At 40.3% G+C, this 19,711-nt stretch overlaps 1 protein-coding gene across 3 annotated transcripts; it reads right to left on the bottom strand.

Moving 5' to 3' along the window:
• Positions 1 to 223: 223 nt before the first annotated feature.
• On the bottom strand, positions 224 to 19,002 carry CENPI (centromere protein I). Of its 3 annotated transcripts, XM_075106969.1 has the most exons (22): positions 18,899 to 19,002; positions 16,959 to 17,285; positions 16,528 to 16,665; positions 15,421 to 15,539; positions 14,161 to 14,268; positions 12,869 to 12,917; positions 12,506 to 12,552; positions 11,704 to 11,793; positions 10,106 to 10,234; positions 9,705 to 9,869; positions 9,323 to 9,443; positions 9,026 to 9,117; positions 8,578 to 8,695; positions 8,415 to 8,479; positions 7,834 to 7,931; positions 7,295 to 7,430; positions 5,390 to 5,514; positions 4,278 to 4,326; positions 3,891 to 4,124; positions 3,112 to 3,241; positions 2,179 to 2,220; positions 224 to 1,389 (listed from the first exon to the last, which is right to left on the bottom strand). In XM_075106969.1, exons 2-21 carry the CDS (start codon positions 17,155 to 17,157, stop codon positions 2,207 to 2,209), a joined length of 2,226 nt encoding a protein of 741 aa, XP_074963070.1. In that variant the 5' UTR covers positions 17,158 to 17,285; positions 18,899 to 19,002; the 3' UTR covers positions 224 to 1,389; positions 2,179 to 2,206. The 3 variants fall into 3 exon arrangements, with proteins under 3 accessions (XP_074963070.1, XP_074963068.1, XP_074963069.1); XM_075106967.1 differs by lacking the exon at positions 3,112 to 3,241; XM_075106968.1 differs by lacking the exon at positions 3,112 to 3,241 and having other exon boundaries at positions 16,959 to 17,217; positions 18,899 to 18,985.
• Positions 19,003 to 19,711: the final 709 nt, after the last annotated feature.

Below are 19,711 nucleotides of genomic sequence, written 5' to 3'. Positions count from 1 at the left end.
TCACTTTCAGAGTCTTCAGTGAAAGGTTTTCTTTCTCTTTGGAGAGAATCTACATACACAAATAAACCTATATACACATATAAATATATATATAGGGGTGTGTGGGGGTGTGTGCGTGTGTATATATATAAAACCAGATCATCTATTTGAGCTGAGAATTATGGTACTCAACCTAGAGCCAGCCTGATTGAGATGAAGAAACCAAACAGCTCCTTAGGGGCTCTGGAGTCACTCTCAAGGCTGATTCCTTTACTGGATCGAAGTACTGATTCACAATACAAAATTCAGTATACTCTGACCCATCTTTCAAGTGGTTACAACCTCATTTTACAGCAGTGAAATAAAGTTCACTCAAATTTTAGAGACGCAAGTTCAGCCTCTTCCAAATTCTACTTCAGTGTTAAAATGAAATGACAGGAGAAGATACATTTTGTGGCACAGTTCCTTCAAAATGGCATGTCAGAAACATTTTACAGAACATAAATTATATATATATATACACACATGTATAATACACAATACACAGACCTAAAAACACAAAAAGGAAAGCTACATTTGCACTTATAAATAGAAAATGGTGAGCTGGCAGCAACATTGTTCAAGTACTCAAATCATGAATAAACCATAAACTGAGTACCAAATTTTCCAGTTGCATTAGAAGAACATTATAAGCAATTTTAGCAAAAAGTGTCTTTTGTAAGCTTCATAATGAAAATGAAGTTCAGAAGGTCAGTTCAGTCAGCCTGTTAAAAGACGGTATATACAGGGTACAACAGGGAATTGGGAAACTTTTAGTGCTCCAAACCAGTACATATATGGTATCACTGAAAGGCTGATTAAAATGTTTCTTATTACCTGCTGTTGAGGAAGGCAAAGCAGGTCAGGGATCAACATTACTTATAAATGAAGCAGCACTGGTCATCGCAGTTTTGAGATGGAAAACATTTGCTTCTCAAAGCAGATACTCCAACAGAGAAAAATGAGGATGAAAGTGTGGATGATACATAACATATGAGCTCAGCAGCTTCAGACCAAAGAAGTTCAAGAGGGACAAGAGGGAGTTCAGTGTTAGTGAACCAAGCCAGCCTAAGCATTCCTTCTGTGTCTTCGCTTTCCTAAAATAGATGTCAGTACAAAAATCCAGACAAGGGTAATTGCTCTGTTTCTATCCTCTGAGGAAGGAAGAGTTAGTGACACAGTCCATTATATTCTGCCTTCGCGTTCCAGACGCTAAAACGGCTCCAGGGAGACTCAGGTTCGCATTGGCACATTCCCTGCTTTACTGTGAGAGGCCTGGGAAATACGATTGATGCTGCTTTCAATGAAGACCTTTAGGCCCTTTAGACCTTGAGCATAGAGATATTCCAGATACCAGTTCCACTTCTTTCCCTACAAAAACAGAATAGTCAGATGTGCAGGACATAGCTTTGTCTCTTTCTTAGGCCAATCTGAAAAGGTCTGCAAATATCACCTTCCACATTTTGACAACATTCATCCTAGTCTGTAAATACCCACAGGTATACAGGGTCACATCCTGTTCCCAAATGCCCAAACTTTTCACTTAGCTTGAACATGAGAAATCATGATCTTTTTTAAATACTGAAGATGTTTATAAATCCCAGTTTTAAGAGCAGCAAAGTCTATTGGATCAACAGTGAAGATGTCAGGAACCAAATGAACAGGGACTTCCTTACATCACTAATGTCAATTCCTCCAGATCAGGTTTGAAGTACACTGTGATACAGGAAAGGAAAAAAACCGCCACTGTACTCGCTCAGTGGAGGATCCCTGTTCAAAGCTATAACAAAGCTATACATCCATCTCAGAAATTTAATGTTAAGTCCATTGATAATAGAAATTCTGCTTCAAGTACACCAAAATTGTAACTTTTTCTGGAGTCTGCAGAGAACAATAAACAGCCTTGTCCTGATACTGCGCTGATTTGTGGAAGAAATATATAAGAAATCTCAGACTTCTACCCACAGATGACTAGATACGTAACTTCTCAGATGTTGATGTCCTCATGTTTGTCCCCCTTAAGAGATTGAACCGAAGTCTACAACAGGAATTTTCCCCTTTCAAAATGTTTATAGAACATTTGTGGAATTCGTGAATATTATCACCACATCCTCTTCTACACAGCTGCTGAAAATTGCCTGTCTTCACAAGAAATCTTACCTTAATTAAACCGAAGTTGAACGTGGTATCATCTGGCCAACCCTTAAAGAGAAGGAATAAAAACAGTATCAAGTCAGATAAAAAGTATGTCCAGAGTTGCTGGGCCTCTGGCTTAGTCCCCTCCTAAATCAGGAATTGCAGGTATGCAAAGAAACTCAGATATATTTAATCATGCTTCAGAACAGGCTTCCTGTGTCTGCAAGTGGCAAGGTAATGTGGAGACCCTCTTGCCCTGTGCTACAGCATTACTGGATAGCAACAGAGAATATTTGTAGGTATCTTTAACCACTGTGTCTCTACAGTGCAAAAGCTACCCCTTTGAGATGATATTAGATATTACATATTAGATATATAATTCCCAACAATGAGAAAGAGAGGAGAGAACCTACTGACATTTATATTATTGCTTGTGTTACCTGAGTGTGCTGCAGAGCAGTGCCCTCTGGTGCTCAGCACTGAAATGTTTAAGAAAAGATGGCACTGCAGCTAAATATTTTTTCCTGTCTTATGACATACCTGTGATAGCTGTTAAGCAAAATATCTTTCTTGGTTCTGTAGTAGGGAGAATTTTTGCATTCTTCATCAGAAGGTTTTAGCTAGAGGTTTTTTTTTTGGTTGGTTTTTGTTGGGGGGTGGGTGGTGGTGGTGGTGGGGTGTGTGTGTGTGTATGGTTTGCTTTTTTTGTTTTACTTACAAAAGCTATAAATAAGAACCAGGAAGCCTCAGAATAGAAAAGATCTAGACAAAAGATATGAAAAACTAATACTGCTACAACAGCAGAAATGCCAAGGAAAAGAGGTTATATTTAACAAAAATAAAATAGCCTCTTCTGGCAAAGACAAAGCTTCGGTTTAACCAGCATTAAGAGACAAACTACCTAGATTCAGGACACTGAGTATATAAACAAAGGCAAATTTGTGAAGTGTTGCTAACCAGCATTCTTTGCTTCAACTTTAACCTCAGGTTTCCCTTGCTTCATTCCAGGAGCCACACCTATACACGCCTTCAATCTGCCAGCATTTCTCACAGCAAAACAGCATCTTTGTGCAACCCCTCGGATAGCCTACAAAACATAGTTTCTCAGAGCAGCATGCACATCTCTGAACAGTAGCAACTCCAGCAAGCTGCTCCCTCCATTATTCAGTAGCTGCATTGAACACATGATGACACCCAGAATTCAAGATGACTACCAGCAGAACTCAGACAACACAAGACAGCACCACACTATCTTACTTCTGTACTTGAAGTAGCAACTTTTATTTCTTTTTTATTAATCCATTCTCAAAAGCTACTGCAAGAGCCAGAAAGCACTGCTAAAAATTCTACTGTGCGCACCCATATACAACTTAGCTATGTATTTCTTGACTTTCTGGAGTTCAAATGCTTAGGTCACACTCCACATTTTGTGGGGCAGGATGCACTATTGGGAAGCTTTTAGTGAATTAGTAATTTATTTAATTATTTAGCTATTTTAGTTCTATCCTCAAAATTATCATAAGCACAAAATTCACATCTAAAACCATTATATTCATGCTTTCATACCATGCAGACAAAACTATTCAAATCATGCCACTGATCTGACACAAACACTAGCTTTTGAAAGCTCATTGACTCTACAAGTCAGCCAGTGCAGAGACACACTGATCCAGAGAAACTGTCAAGACAGAATATCTGGTGCTGCCAAAGGCCCAAATGTTGGCCTAGACCATTACCTGCTGCAGGAAGAGGACAGCATAGCCCATCATGGCTGGGTGGTAGACAATGTTAAAGCTGGTTCTGAATTCCTGCACTGCAGTTTTCTTCAGCAGTTCATCATCCATACAGAGACCCTGAGGATGAGTATCCTTCTGGAATGCACTGGAAGTCCACAGACAGCTCACCATAGCTATTGTGTACTGGTTGTACTCTTGGTACGTCTGGCTACTGAACCGGAACTGCAGTATTTTCTGAGGGACAAGAAAACAAATCAAATAGCGTCCTCAAAGCAGTAGTGTGCTCTCTCCAGTCCTTAAAAGAATTCCATCAGAACACCTCGCCTCCATTCAACTCAACTCCTTGCTAAAGCTGGTTCTAGCACATTGCAGATTTGTCCACAATACCTTTTTAGTCAGCTCATTTTCTTTTGCAGCCACCAAGTTGGTTCGATACCTGAAAAAAAACAAACAAAAGAGAAAGTTAGGTGCCTGTAAATTTTTACTACCTACCAGTGTTGAAAAAAGCCGAAGGAATGTGCCCATGAGAGAAATCAAACTTTACTGGTAAAAATGAGACGCATGAAAAAATTCAAAGGGACTTTAATCACTTGTCATAGGCCCACCCTTTCCAGGGAGAGCGGGGAGACACTCAATATTCAGCTCTTAAATGACTAAGACATGACCAGTTTGCCTGGGACAGTCACCTTCATAAAGGGCAGGAATTGACATACAGCCTTAAAATCAGCTAAAAAATGCAGTGCATTTTTAAGAAGGGAGACTTTCATTCACTCAGCAGATAAACAGAAGCCACTGGAAGTAATGCAACTTGACAGTTGTTCTATATAATAAGCATTAGTTCCTCTTATTTCCCAGAGACCATCTTGTCATGTTAATTACACTGCGGACTCCTTGGAGAAAAAGTCACATGGAGAGCCCTGCGCCAGCTGTCAGCAATTGGCTACTCTCCTTTTCAGATGCAACCACTGGAACTAACAAGGCCAAGAACAGCAGCCATGTTGGTGGATCCTGCAGAGAACTAAACAGTGCTGTCTTCGGACCTGCAAGCAGCATGTGGAAGTCCCAAATTTCCACAGTGTTTGGAGGTGGCAGAAGTGTTTCCTGCTCAGCACATTACAGAATTTGTAAGGAAAAGCTCAAGTCTAGTGGTCAAAGCACAGGAGTGATAAGTTGTATAGTTAACTACTAGGGATTCCAGCTGGCTAACTTAAGTGTTCCCAAAACAATATGGGAACGCCTTCCTTCACATATCAGAGATATGGAAATAATACTAGGAAAGAGGTCAGACTCCTGCTATTTTAGATAACAGACTGAAAAAAGAGAGTAGGAACTACCGCTATGAAATCCTGTATCATGAAAGCTGGACACAAGCGGAACTTTCACCTTTGCCTTGCATGGTAAGAAAAAGTAGATTTCAGATTTGACACCAAAGTAATTTCATTTGCAAAAGATAGAAAGAGAAGACAAGGAATCCTTACAGCCCACACCATTTGTAGTACCTGTACATAATGTAGCAGAGCTGATTCAAGCTGACAGAATCCATGCTGAGAAGCGCTGGGTAGAAAACTCCAGCAGGAGGCATTATCAACAAAGGCAGATTGTACCTCAGATACGTGTCACACACCTGCAGAAACGAAGCAAATCTGGACAGATTACTGCCATTAACAAACCCTGAAGCAGCTAAGAGCAAAAGAGCATGGCACTGCATTCCAGCCAGCTCCAGCTTCACCTAGGAGGGAAGGCCAAGATGAAGGAATTCCATTGGTTTCCTTCTCAGTATAAAACATACTCATCAGTTCATATCTTAGTCTCTGCTTCAACCATTTAGGTATACTAAAAGTTTTGACATGCTTACTTGCTGAGTCAAATCTGCCCAGATCCCTGTAAAAAAGCAGCAGCCATTTTTTTTCTGATCTTTTAGCTCATTCCAACATCCATAGCTGGGATTGCACTAGACCTGACCTTGCTCTTAGCCTGGTTTGCTGATAACAGCAAGCCAAACAGACCACATATCTCTTTCAATTGGGAAATTATATCTTTCTATTTGACCTTGCTGGAGTTGCATGAACACACAATAAAGCTTTGCTCTAAGAAAATATGATATGGCCATAAAACATGGATTTATTATCAGACTCATGTTTAGAATTTAAGGTTGAGTTTCAAGTAAAAATGATATTTTAAAATTTATCCAGATTTAACATGATTTTCAGCTATAATGACAGTCTTAAGGTATGCCTAAATAATTAAAAGCAATATTGCTGTAACACAACACATGACTCTCCTCTACAGCTTAGCCACAGTAACTATTCCCAAAAGTATGCTGTTCAGGTAGGTATGCATAATTCTCAGAAAAGTACTGGACTAAAAATATGTATATCTAGTTACTACAGCTCAGACATAAATAAGCAAGCTGTGACAGCCCACCACCCCGAAGATGGATACTTTTTACATTTTAAATTAGGCATAACAATTATTTTGGGACTCCTTCCCCTAATCTCATAACAGACTTTTCACTAAAGATTGTTTGCCAGATCTTCATCCTTCCTCTTGCCCTCAGTACAGTTATACCATGTAAGCTATAGGCAAATATTTGTATGTAACTGAATTACTGGTCTTTCCAGAAATCTGGGCTCTTTACGTAATATCTCTGCTGCATGATTTTATAAATCTCTAGAGTTCTGAATACGTAAGCAAAATGTCAAGAAAAAATTCAAGTCTTAGTTGTCTCCTAGTGCACCAATGATCAGAGAATCATGCACCCTTCAATATATGTATACTCCCATAAAACGAACATTTAAACAGTCATACAAATGTGTTGCCCATTAGTTTTGTACATTTTTAATGGACATTTTTGTTACAAGTAGATACCAGAACCATCACTGTTTTTTCAACTCTTCACAATTTTATCCAAATTGTAGGCGCAACACCAGCATGGCTGGAGTTCACGTGGCAGCAAGCACATCTACAAAGATGATGCAAGGAAGCTAGAGAATAGGCTTAAGCCTATTTGATGCTGCTTAGTTTGAATGACAAACCAGAGGAAAAAAAACCCTTCATTTTTTAAGGGAACATTTAAGGAAAAGATCAGGATATACTGTTTGAAATTTAACTGAACATTGCTCTTTTCTATAAATTAGCATTAAAAAAGCAAGTTATGCCATATTTTTACTCCTCCTTCCACAATTCACCTTTGACTTGAAGGGCAACCACCTTCTAGCAGCATGTTTAATTCTGCCTACCCATGCAACAGCAGCGGCTATCACCTGTAGATCTACTAAGTACATGGAACATTTTTGCATTTAATCAAAGTTCTGTAAACTGTAATAAGGAAGGTTTTGAGCTAGAGCATGAAAACAAACACAAAGTCTTAGGATTTTGAAAGCCAAAATGAATGGGATACATACAGTCTCATAGAAATCCAGGATGAAGTACAGCAATAAAGTAGAATTGTTTTCCAAACGCAATGCAACAGTAGAGATCTGTCCAACAAAGTGGATCAGTTCAGCCACCACATTCACTAGTCCAGAAAGGGTGGTATTCCTGCAGCAGTGACATGACATGATGTTAGTACATACACCTCTTCGCAAACGGTAAAAAGAAAAAGTGGTAAAAAAGAAACCTAAGTTTATCCTTCTGCCCCACCAAGCATTCAGCAACATATACCCAGAACATATTGTTACCAACATTACTGCAGACATGACCCAGTTGTCAGTGTTACAAGGATTTTGACTTCTGGACATTTAAGTTTTCAGTGTCAATAGAAATACTTTTAAAGAAAGAGAAAGAACAGGATTGACAAGGTAGCTTACAATATAGCAGAAACATTACAGCATTATTAACCTAGTGGGTCTTTGTGCTGGGTAATAGGGCTAGAATATATATTTAAATACATTAGTGAACAACGCACAGAACACTGTATTGCATTTATTTCAGACAAACTTACAATGAATGAGCTTGAGAGTCAGACTCTGAATCCAGATTAATCACATGCCAATTTAACCAGTTCTGCAACAGCTCTTTCAGGCTCTCAAGAACACTGCACTGCAAGAGGCAAAAGGAAAACAGGTTGATGACAATTTATATAAATGAATAATTAAAGAAAAAAAGTCATGAGAATTGACATATACAAGGAAAGATATCAGGAGTTTCTCATGACCACAAAGACCAGTGAGATAATTGCACGTCCCCTTGAACTGAATGTATGCATTACATAGCCTTTCCTGGAGAACGTGAGTTTCAAATAGAGTTAAAATTGCAATAAAACAAACCAACTATTGTCTTGTGTGCTATCAGTTCTTTTTATTTCCAGTGCCCCAGTTTAATTCCAGTAAAAAAAATTCCTTAAATGCACTAAAATTCCCAAAGAAGTTATGTTGTAAGTATATATTTTACCCTCATTTGGGCGCAGACTTCCCCAAAAGAAGTCCCCTATAAAATCCCTCAGACTGCTACACCTGACGCAAGTGTGGATAGCAGTATCGCCTAGAAGTAAACAGCTCAGTAAACTGTACTCACTTAAGTTACCTTAAAGTAAAGAGACGATGTGAAAAAGAGCTGTGCCAAGGGATCATAGAGATATGACTTCATTTCTGAAACAAATGAGAAAGCAGCATGATATCTGTGCACAAATTCTATCCCCCAAGATCAGGCACTTTCCAGCCTCACCCAACAGATCTGCAACACATACCCGAGAAGTTGCTGAGGGGGATCTGACTCACAAGTCTGAGGATTTGTGATCGGCAGCAGAAGCCATCCCAGAGAGGAAGGCTCTTATACAGGAACTCTTCACAGGCAGAAAATCCCTCCTACAAGCAGAGGGATGACCTTTCAAAAACTCATCTCATATGCCTGTACCTTGCCATACTCACCTCACCCCAGAGAAAGAGGCTTACACCTCCTTCCTGCCATATAATTCACCAGGACATTCAAATTATTCTTCTCAATATCATTCTCAAATTATCTTTCCTGCAGAAAACAAGGCCACCTCCAGAATATTGACTTGCTATAAGAATATGTATTTTTATTACTTGAGATACTGTCACTTCTCAGAGATGAGACAGGAAACAGGTATGTTCCAAAAGTACTTTAAGGGTTTCACACCATCTTCCCTTATCTGCCACAAAACGGGTACCTACCTGCAAGAAACACTCTGCCTTGTAGACAGTGTCCAGGAAGTCCTTGAATTCTTCTTCATATCGGTTATTATCAGCCACACACCAGCTGCATTCTAAACAGGAGAAAATACTGTATTTGAGTATGAGCACAGCAAGAATAAGCACCATCAGAAACAAAATTCAGTTCTCCTCCAGCAGTTGTTTTACCACTATATGATTACCACTATAAATCTGAATAGCGAAGTACCATTACTGAAGGGTGAAATGCCTCAGATGTCCTTTATCTCCCTATCATGCAAGGTAAGTCTTAGTTCCTACCTTCCTGAAGAGTCTGGCCCATCCAATAGTAGAGCCTCAGGTAAATAGATTCATCTTTGATGCAATTCATGTAGTGAAGCAATAAAGGGTTGGTTAGCACTGAACCCATCTGGGAAGGAAACTGCAAGAGAAATCAAGAAAAAGTGTTATTCAGTATTTACATCAGCAAATTGCCAGAGAATCTCATTCTGTCAGAGTTGTCCAATCCTTTTACTTACAACAAGACCAACTCCAGGATTCATTCATCACCCTCAGGTAGGACTAGATGCTCTGTCAGAACTAGGTAGCCCACACACTATTCACATATAAACAGGGCACAGAGGAATATCCTTTGATATCTCAAAACATTCAATGAGCTTACCGAGACCTTTCTGAAGCTCACCTCTAGACAGTGGATATTTTGTAGGAGCTGAGAAAACGTCTGCAGCTTCTCCACCGGTAAAGACTCATTTGTACTGTACAAATCAACACAGTTCTTTTCCCTGTCCCCTTCTAAATTATTTTTGTTTGTACTGCTTGCAGGTATAATCAACTGGGTATTCCATTTCTGTAGAGAAGAAACACAAATGAATAGCATTGACTGTTTCCAATGCAATCAAGTGCACTTGTGACCAGTGTTCCCATAAAGACCCTGTTTCATTATAACAGGAATGCTCTATTTCTATATAGCTACTCCACTCTTCCGAGTGCTGAAATAAAGCCTGACTCCCATTATTTGCCAATATTCATAATGAAAACAGCTGCTTGGCACCTTCTAGGGTCTACCTTAGGCCCATAACCTACCCTTTTTCGTGACTGAGGTTGAGATGTGCCTAAAAACAGTGGCTGGGACAATGGAGAGTTTTCCTGGTTTCTTTGCCTTACTGTGTTCATTGCTGCCTTCCATGGGCCCTCTGAATTCTTGAAGTAAGTCTGAAAACATAAAACAGACATCTATGCAGGAAGCCAAACTAAGACAAAGCAACAGAAGGATCAGTTTCTATTCCAATGAACATCACCAGTCATGTATCTACACTCAACTCTGCTTGACAGACCAAGAGGCCAGGTTTTCACAGCACAGAACTCTCATCATTCCTCAGTTTCATTACTTTTTTACTATAGTTCAAGTTGTGCTTTTATTTCCTTCCGAAATGATGTCCCCTTTTTCAGAAGGGATCTCCAACACTTCTGATTTATAATCCTCAGTCAGAGAAATCATCAATTCATAGATTAAGTCTCAAGTATGCATTAATTAAAACATGACCAAGGTACACTTATGCATATTACCAGGAAAGCTTCCTGAATTCAGCATTAGTGATATCTGCCAAACGAACAATTCAATGAGTAATCGAATTCTCAAATTAATGTAGAAACTACAGCTAAAAAGAAAACTGGAAAAATGAACCCAACACCTTTTCTGCACAATTTTTTTGTCACTTCAGTTGCAACCCTAATCAAGTGCCAAACCATCACAAAAGTATTCAGATTGGTTTGAGCATTGGTAACCAAGCTTTTATTATACAAGTTAACACAGTGTGTTCATAAACAGGTGAAGATGTATTTGGGTTTTAGTTGCTAGTTATTTACTTCACTGCTGTACATGCCAAAAAAATGTAAATTCTCAAAGAGATGACTGTGCAGCACAGTGCAAAGTATAAATTTATAGAACAATGTAAGTACACAAGCAGACTGAAATAAAACATTTTCTTTTATAGAACTGCAACTTGCCTATATATAAATTAAACATCTCTTCTAAAAAAAAACCAAACCCTAAGTCTAACCCACTGAAGTACCAAAAGAAAATTTGTTGCAGGATTTAGGTCTCACCTGCTATATACCTGTTATATATCCAATTTCTCCTACATAGATTCTACTTCATCAAAGGGCTAAGCATACACATAGGCCTCTCTAAAAGTGGAGTAATATTTTTTGCTGTTACCTTGAGGCTCTGACAAATCAGCTTACTGCTTTTTTCCCCACTTTTTTTCTCTTTCCTATGACATAGACTTTCCAAGTGGGAAGTTACTTACTGAATTCCACTGTTATTTGTAATTGAGAAAGCCAGCAGTTTGGACAATGCCTTGTACAAACAAGACAGTCTGTCTCCTGAAGACCTTAACATTGTGGGAAGTAAGTCAAACCCAGCAAGAACACCAAAAGGAGGATTAAAGTAACCCTCATAAGGATAAAGGTAGATGCCATTCCATTCCAAATCATCTCATTGTGCTGAAAAGGAAATAAAGCGCAAGGCAAGGAATCCTCATCTAAACCTGATTTTACTCTGTGAAGAGAGGAAATCAAATGAATCTTCACCACTAAATCATACCATAGCTTAAATGGAAAGCTCATTACAAATACTGTTGTAAGTACTGGTTCCAAATAGATTAAATCTAATTCCTTACCTTCATTTTCCCAGGAAGCGTTATGGTCACCAGCTCAGGACAGAAGAGTTTGTAAAGTGATAGTAGAGCCTGAAGATAAGACTGCATTCCCTGCCAAATAGCAGAACAAGAGTTAAAAATGTGGGGTATATGTTTTTAATATAGAAACTGAATATTGTATTCTAGAAGCAAAAACACTCCAGTGATGACTGAAAGCTTTCTAAAGCTACATGTCAGTAAGTAACCATAGATGAACAACGGAAAATGAATGGAAAAACAGAAATTGTGTCAATGAAATACCACAGGAAGGGGATTAAAGAAGGAAATGTCTGTAGTCATAACTAATAAAAAGGAATTTAACAATCAAAACTATGAAAAATAAAGTCTTCTGCTGGCTAAATGCTCCCAAACACATATTACAGCTACAGTTTTTTTCTTACAAAAAAAGGGAGCAAGATCCTCTACGTATATCCTATCTCATATTTCTCATTTTTGATACCACTTGAAAAAGGAAGATGAATCAAAAATTAAATGTGGTAATAGACAAATGAAGGTGCCCCTTGCTTCAGAAGTTTTACCACACCTACCCATAAAACATACAGCTTTTTGTATGTCATTGCATGTGCTCACAAAACACAAATGAGAATTAGGGATGCACATGCAAGATAGAAAGCCGTGATGCTACAAAGACTACAACCTACAATTCCAAGTCTAACCCTGTCCTGAGGTACTAGCCACTCTCTCCCATCCTTTAAGGACATTAGTTTTACAAACCACATTATTAACCACAGTTCAAACTCTACAAGATTTGAAATAAACTCACCACTTTTGCCTGCAGGTCAAGCAGTCTCCTAACCCGAAAAGGCTTGACTAGAAACAGAATTAAGAACATAATGGATTTAGAAACCACTGTATCAGACATTTAAGTAAAAATGCAATATAACTTTTACTATAGAAAGTCACAGCAAAGCAAGCAGAATGAATCAGTCTTATTTGTAGCTAACTGACAGATTTCCAATTCAGAAAGCATTACACAAATCAGGCTGAACTACCACTCATTCTTCTTTGCCTTAAAAGCAATATATTGGCCAGTCAATGTATTGGCTCCATTGGAAGAAAAGGCAGTGCTAGCAAACAGAGTAAGAAACAGAATGGTATTACATCTCATACAACTGGATAAACTCACCACTTTCTTTCCTGGTCAGCAAGTAGAGCAGGTGGCAAACATAGGGGCACTGCAAAGAAAAGGCAGCAATGAACTATTTCGCTGGTGCAGACTGCTAACCAGATACACTAAAAGCAACATACAGGCTTCATAAGCAAATACGGTTTCATTTAGTTGGCTGCCTCAACTCATCACTGCATCCTCATTAGGGCAGAGCATACCTTACTTCTTAGGAAGTAGCCTGGTTTTTTAAAAGTCACATGTCAATTTTATTTAGAAACATTATCTGCACTATGAGCAGTCCCGAGTAATCAAACTATTCAGTGAGCTTGGATCTTATTTTTTGGAACATGGTCTAGATATTTCAGGAGTCAGCAGTGAAAGTACAATTACATTTTAAAAAAGAAAGGCACCTTTGGATCACAAGAATTTATTAGAGCTTCTAACTACTGTTGAGGCTGTAAAGGTCTTAAGTTAGTTTCACACCAACCCTGCTGCACTTTCTAATTGGTCCATCATGCCCGAAGAAAATGCTATTTTAAACAGTAAGAACTTAAATCTAGTTTTATGAAAATCTTATTACTAATGTTAACATAAAACCACTAAAAACTTTGCAAGAAATATAACTCAGAACTTTGGGAACTTTAAAAGTCTTAACTACAAAATATCCTAAACTGAAAGAATATTATCAATTTCATATGTTTAATATGACTGCCAAGATCATCTTAATATGAACTGAATCCAAACACTTCAACATTCCAGCACCTGGATTTTACAGTTGCCATATAGCAGCAATCTCCTGATTGCTTGTTGTCATTTAAGCTACATTTCAAATTCATTAAGTAGAACAGCATTTACCGTTTCTCACCTTTAAATATATATTGCTCTAAAAGTTTGGGGGTTTTTTTTGCCAAAGTATGCAAGTCAGTTTCTCCCCAGGAGCAGGATACTTCACCTGCTGTTGTCTGACATCAAAGGCAGTTTCATACTGCAGTGTCATACTTACTCTTGGGAATTTAGACAGAATATGCTGTCAGTCTGTGATGCAGAATAGCAATTCTTGGAAACATGTTTAAACCGCAGACCACAGCACTGAAACTAAAGTAATCCTTCAGTACTTCCTTGTTGCTGAATCTAAACTACCCAGCAATCTTAGAACGCAAAATGAAAATAAACCAGAAAATAAATTCCAGCCATCAAAAAATGGTCTCTGACCAACAGCTACTCCAGACTAATTCTAGCATTAATATGCATACCACTAACAAAGATTTAGGTTTATTTTGTCAGTTTCTATATTCTTCAGGTCTCCTTACCATCTTCTCATCTTGCAGGAAGGAAAAGAAGAAACCATAGAGGGCATGAAGTTGTTCCTTGTGATCAATGAAGTCAAACACTGTGATCAGCCATCTTAAAAAAAGCAGCTGCAGATATGAAAAAAAGCCATATCACATTGAGTGATGGACAAAAGCAAGCCAGACCAGTCACTAACCAATTTAAGAGAGACAATCATTAAGGATACATGCCACTCTCAAGGGCAACCAGATAGCTACAGATGAACAGTACACGGATAATTCAGCTGTGGAAGAAAGCCTGCCAAGACCATTAACTACCATATCAGAATGGAAAAAGCAGCTCAGTTCTGAATACATGCCAACCCTCAGATATCACCTGAGGGCCCCTCACTGCAGGAAAGACATTGAGGAGCTGGAGTGCATCCAAAGCAGAGCAATGAAGCTGGTGAAGGGTCTAGAGCACAAGCCTTACAAGGAACAGCTGAGGGAACTGGTGTTGTTTGGTCTAGAAAAGGGGAGGCCTAGGGGAGACCTTACCATTCTCTACAACTATCTGAAATGAGGTTGTAGTGAGGTGGGAGTTGGTCTCTTCCCCCAAGTAAGAAGTAATAGGACAAGAGGAAATAGCCTCAAGTTGAACCAGGGGAGGTTTAGGTTGGATATTAGGAAGAATTTCTTCACTGAAATGGTTATCAGACATTGGAACAGGCTGCCCAGGGAAGTGGTTGAGTCACCATCCCTGGAGGTACTTAAAAGACACAGACATGACGCTTAGGGACACGATTTAGTGGTGGACTTGGCAGCGTTCGGTTTATGGTTGGACTCAATGATCTTAAAGGTCTTTTCCAACCTAATTATTTCTATGATTCCATGATGTAAACCTTCGAGCAGACTATGTGAAGACAAAAAAGACTGTTTTGCTAATGTTGTCATGTTGCCACTGCCAAGGTACACAGAACCTGAGCGATACTTTGCTGAAGTTGGTGAATAATACCTCACATAGCCGAAGTATTTCACAGAAATGTTGGTGAAGAAACCATTCCTAAAGAATTCAGAGATACAAGACAAGCAGGAACTGTGCAAATTTCCACTCACACTTAAGTGTTCCTCGATTCCCACTGCAGTTCCAGCAATGCGTGTCTCTGCCAATCTTTCTCAATGACAGTATCTTATGTAAGAACCTTGTATATTAAAACCTCAGGATTTTTGCTTCCAGAAAATAATCTATCCTCATCATTCCTGTGCAGGAGCAATAACTACAGTAAACATTTACTAAGTTACCTGGATGTTGGCTGAACATTTGCTGACACAGAGCCAAGATACAGATGAAACGACAGAATTTTGTGGTATTACTGAGGCTGGAATCAGGCTCTTCACTAAACGAGTATTCACTGTATCAGCTGGAAAACAAACAATTTAAGCTAAGGTGTTGCTCATGTACCAGGTTCTTTGATATGATTTTTGCAGCTTAGGTCAAAATTCCCTCTGGACTAGATTATTCAGAGGTTCACTGCTTCAAGTAACAGTGCACAAGAATCTAGTAGGGGCTTACCTATACCTCAAAAACCCAGAAATATTTCTTTATAGCTTAAAGAAAGAAAATGGAATATCAAGTATTTTAATACTGAAATAGCCTTTAGACTCTTGGCAAGACAACCAGAGATAACACAAATTTCTGGTAATATTAAATGACCAATTCCTTCAGCAAAGGAGTATATAACTGTCAGCCAAGCATCAGCAGATTAGTGTTCTGGAGATAAACTAGTAATTTTAAATCAAGAAAAGCACTAAACTACTTGCATAATGGGGAATGAATCCTGTGTGCTCCTTTTGGGTTGGAGGGAGGGGAAGTTTAGTTTTGTTTTTTTTTTATTGAATATTTCATTGTAGAGAAATACAGTATAAATGGTGGCCACCATTTCCAAGAAAGTGGCATGAGGGTTGCACTGACACTGCTGAATTGATTGTTAAAGCGACATTTTACTTTTAAGCAAGTTTCACTAATACAACTATGTCAGTTAGTTTGATTATTTTGATCTTGGGGAAAAGAAACACACAGAAACTGTTGCAACAAGGAAAAGACACAATGGTTGCTAAGGTCACACTTTAAGCCTTTCAGAGACCCACAATTACAAACAAAGGAAATCAGGTTTTCAAAAAATATTTGTAACAAGCCATAATATTTCTCTCAGTATCACTCCCCTGTAGCAAGAACTGAGGTTACTTTTAGCACGAACTCAGAAATTACACTGCAGCATGCCAGAAGGATTAATTTTACACTGAAGTACCTAACAATACAGCCACCATCAACGCATTATCTCAAGCAGGTTTGATTAGAGGGGAAGAGGCATTCACAAAAGACACGCTAGCAGTTTATAAACACTTTACCAAGTTTGCCACTGAGTGCCACGTTTAGCAACACATCAAATGCTTCAGGGGGTAATCCTCTTTGCAGAGCAATCCTTTCCACGGTACTCAAGTGTTTCTGCAGAACATCGTTCTTTTTCAGTGAAACATAGTCTTGAACTAGGATGAGAAAAAGAAAATACTAACACAAGGATGAAACAACTTCTGAACTGAAAATTAACTATTTTAAACTTGTCTGAACTGTCCCTACATATATTCCTTTTTGTTGGATTCTTTACACAAGAGAAAGAAGAAAATATTTTAAGACATTAAAGAAATATTAGAAAGCTCAGACAATAAAGAGGGAAAATAGCAGGTTAAAATAGATTTTTTAAACATTATTATTCCTGTTATTAAGAAATTAGTTGTTATATTTTTCAATCCTAGGTAGCTAGCCTTAAAATTACTATTACCTTTCTCAAAGTAGCTCAAAGCTTGCTCAAGGGAGTCTTGCTTGCTGTCATTTTTCTGATCACTAGGAGACCGACGATTCTGGACACTTTTTTCAGGGTCAGTTCTCCCTCCTTTTCGCCATGCAGAGAGATCAGTTTGATTTTCACGGCGAACTTGCAAAGGCTGCTTTGAGGTCTTAGAACTCTGTCTTCGCTCCATCTTTTCAGGCTCCCAGCTGAGACTGGAGAATTTTACTCATTTGCCATGTGGGTTCGAGTCCTTCATTACAAAAGGGCAAGAAAATAGATCAATGCGCAGCAGCTGAAGAATATCAGAGAGCCAGTTCCCTGCAAGAAAAGAAAAATATATTTTCCTGACAAACAGATTTTAGAGGGATCCTACACGATCTAACAGAGTAACTTCAGAAGAAATCGTTTAGAGCTGCCTGCCCCCAAAAAGATCAGACAATATACTCAGAAGATGCACAGACAACAGTGTATCAACATTCCATTCTTTCATTAAAAAAGGAAAAAATTCACAAGTAAAGATTAACACAAGCTCCTTTCAATCTAAAAATTATCTGATAAAATTTTATATAGTATTTTGATCCAAAAAATTCACATAACCAGAAAGTTAGAAAAACACGATCAACAATTTTCTTCTATTTTGTGCATTATCAGCTTCATTACTTGTACTGCATATGCCAACATAATCAGTCAGCAGGTCATGATTTCCTGCAGTGAAGTTTTGGTCAACTTCCAAGTGAAGCACAAGAGCTACCGACACTGCAAACCTGGGTGAAATACGCCCATGAAAAGTGCCATTTTCTCCTCAATATGTTAGAGAGGTCAAACTTTTACCCACAAAACGTGAAAGTTTGCTACAATTTCCTGGATTTGTTAGAGCATGCATGTCCCTGGATTGCTAGAGCCTCTCTTTTGCTTCCCAGCTTTCCTGATGCAATAAACCAGAATGATTTTCAATTCATACTCGTTCTTCAGCTCACACTTCCTTAAGATGTTAGAATCATCCCTATTTTCCTATAGGTTGGTTTGTCACTACCTTCCCTGTGCAGCATACCAAGAACAAATCTCTAGCTAGCTATATCAAGACCTCCTCTGAAGCACACACTGATACACACACAGGGCATTCACATTCACAAATGAAATCTACTGACTTCAGGAGAAATGTAACCCCTCAGCATTAAAGGACAACACTAAGCACATCAGAACTTCCACAAAGAGGCTTTACATGATGGTGACTAAAAATAACTGAGATGTTTCAAAACAGTGAAAATTCCCAATAGCAACTATTCCGTGGTTAGGTTGACATGAGCTGGACTGACACATAAGAATTGCAGAAAACCCCAAATGCTCTGGAGTCTTGCTTGCTGCATCTTGAATCACCTGAGCATGCTCTAAGTGGTTCAGGAAGCAGCTCGAACTAACAGTCCTCGGTGACCACACTCTGGAGTACAACAGCAGCTTTCTCACTGATTCCTCAGCACCTGCTCTACCTGGGCTTTTCTGCCTTGCAGGAGTTCTACCAGAGAGGTTTGGTGGGGAAGAGAGCGCCACCAGACCTTAAAGGGAAATAGCAGACAGGCTGCGAACGCCGGTTCTTACTAACAACGAGCCCGCGATTACGCAGCTCTTCAGTATTAGACACTTCCACGCAGATACTTGGCACATACACGCCGTACCCTCCTCCCCAGCCGACGCACGCACAAGCTCCCTCCAGCTCCCGCTGCGGCTCTCCCCGGCCCCCGCAGAGCCCTCCAATGTTGCTCTGACCGTCCGAAGCGGGGAGCGACCCTGAGGGAACGGAGGGAGCCACGGCCCCCCCGGCCCAGTCCCACCACCGCGCTCAGGCACGCCGGCTCCGGGTCCCTAAGAGCGGCGGCAAGTGCCCCCCCTCCCCGGGGGAGAGGCCGCCTGGGCCGGCCCCCCGCCACACTCACCTCCTGCCAGCGCCTGCTCCAACCGCTCCGCGGTTCAAATCTCGACACCACAGCCCGCGCATGCGCACGACGCGTCACGCAGGGCCGCGACGGCTGATGGGCTCGTCTCTCCTGCCCTGCGCATGCGCAGCACCACGCGCTGCAGGCGAGAGCGGCGGCGCTTCTGCCCGGCCGTTCTGACCATGCGCAGTCTCGCTGTGGCCTCGGCATACGCGGGTAGGGGCGGGGCCGCGGGGCGGGGCCGCGGGGCGGGGCCGGAAGGGTTGGAGGCGGAGCGGGTCGGTGGTCCGGGGTGGCTGCTGTCAGCTCTGGGGTAACGGGCGGGTAGAGGTGCCCAGGCAGGGCCTGCGGTGCCGCGGGCGGCTGGGCGACCTTGGTGAGCTCTTGGGCAGAGGCCGAGGCCGAGGCCGAGGCCGGGCAGGACAGGCCGGCTGCGCTGCGGGCACCCCTCCACGGGCAAACCCCTCCCTCCGCAGCAGGCTGCGGCTGGGAAAACGCTCGTGCTCGAGCGTGGCAGCAGCTGGATGAGACGTAAGGGAATGAAATTATGGGCTTGGAGATGAAAGAAGAGTGCAAAGGGGGAAAAAAGATTGAGTAAATTAGCATGATATTCTTAGAAAAGCACTAAACCAGTTCTTGGTACATTATCACCTCTAGCAAGCAAAGATGACTGGTAGCTTCCAAAAAGAGTTTGCTGATTCTGAGGGGCAGTGATGAGGGTCCATCCAATATAGGTAAATTCAGAATTCTTGTTACAGGACTCCAGGAAGTCATGTCTTTGTAATAACATGTAGCCACTACTGCGGTTCAGTA

This window comes from Phalacrocorax aristotelis, chromosome 11 (genome assembly GCF_949628215.1).
Source record: "Phalacrocorax aristotelis chromosome 11, bGulAri2.1, whole genome shotgun sequence".
Classification (NCBI taxonomy): Eukaryota; Metazoa; Chordata; class Aves; order Suliformes; family Phalacrocoracidae; genus Phalacrocorax; species Phalacrocorax aristotelis.
Note: the sequence above shows the minus strand (reverse complement) of the source record. Positions and strands in the feature narration are given on the sequence as shown.

Excerpts from the sequence above, each read along its gene's own strand:
- CENPI (XM_075106967.1), bottom strand. The coding sequence starts at position 17,157 with ATGGAGCGAAGACAGAGTTCTAAGACCTCAAAGCAGCCTTTGCAAGTT. Across the intron at positions 12,918-14,160 it reads TCCTGCAAGATGAGAAGATG|TGCCCCTATGTTTGCCACCT; the intron begins GTAAGGAGACCT and ends TTTTCTTTGCAG. Across the intron at positions 9,870-10,105 it reads AACCTCAGTCACGAAAAAGG|AAATGGAATACCCAGTTGAT; the intron begins GTAGGTTATGGG and ends TCTTCTCTACAG.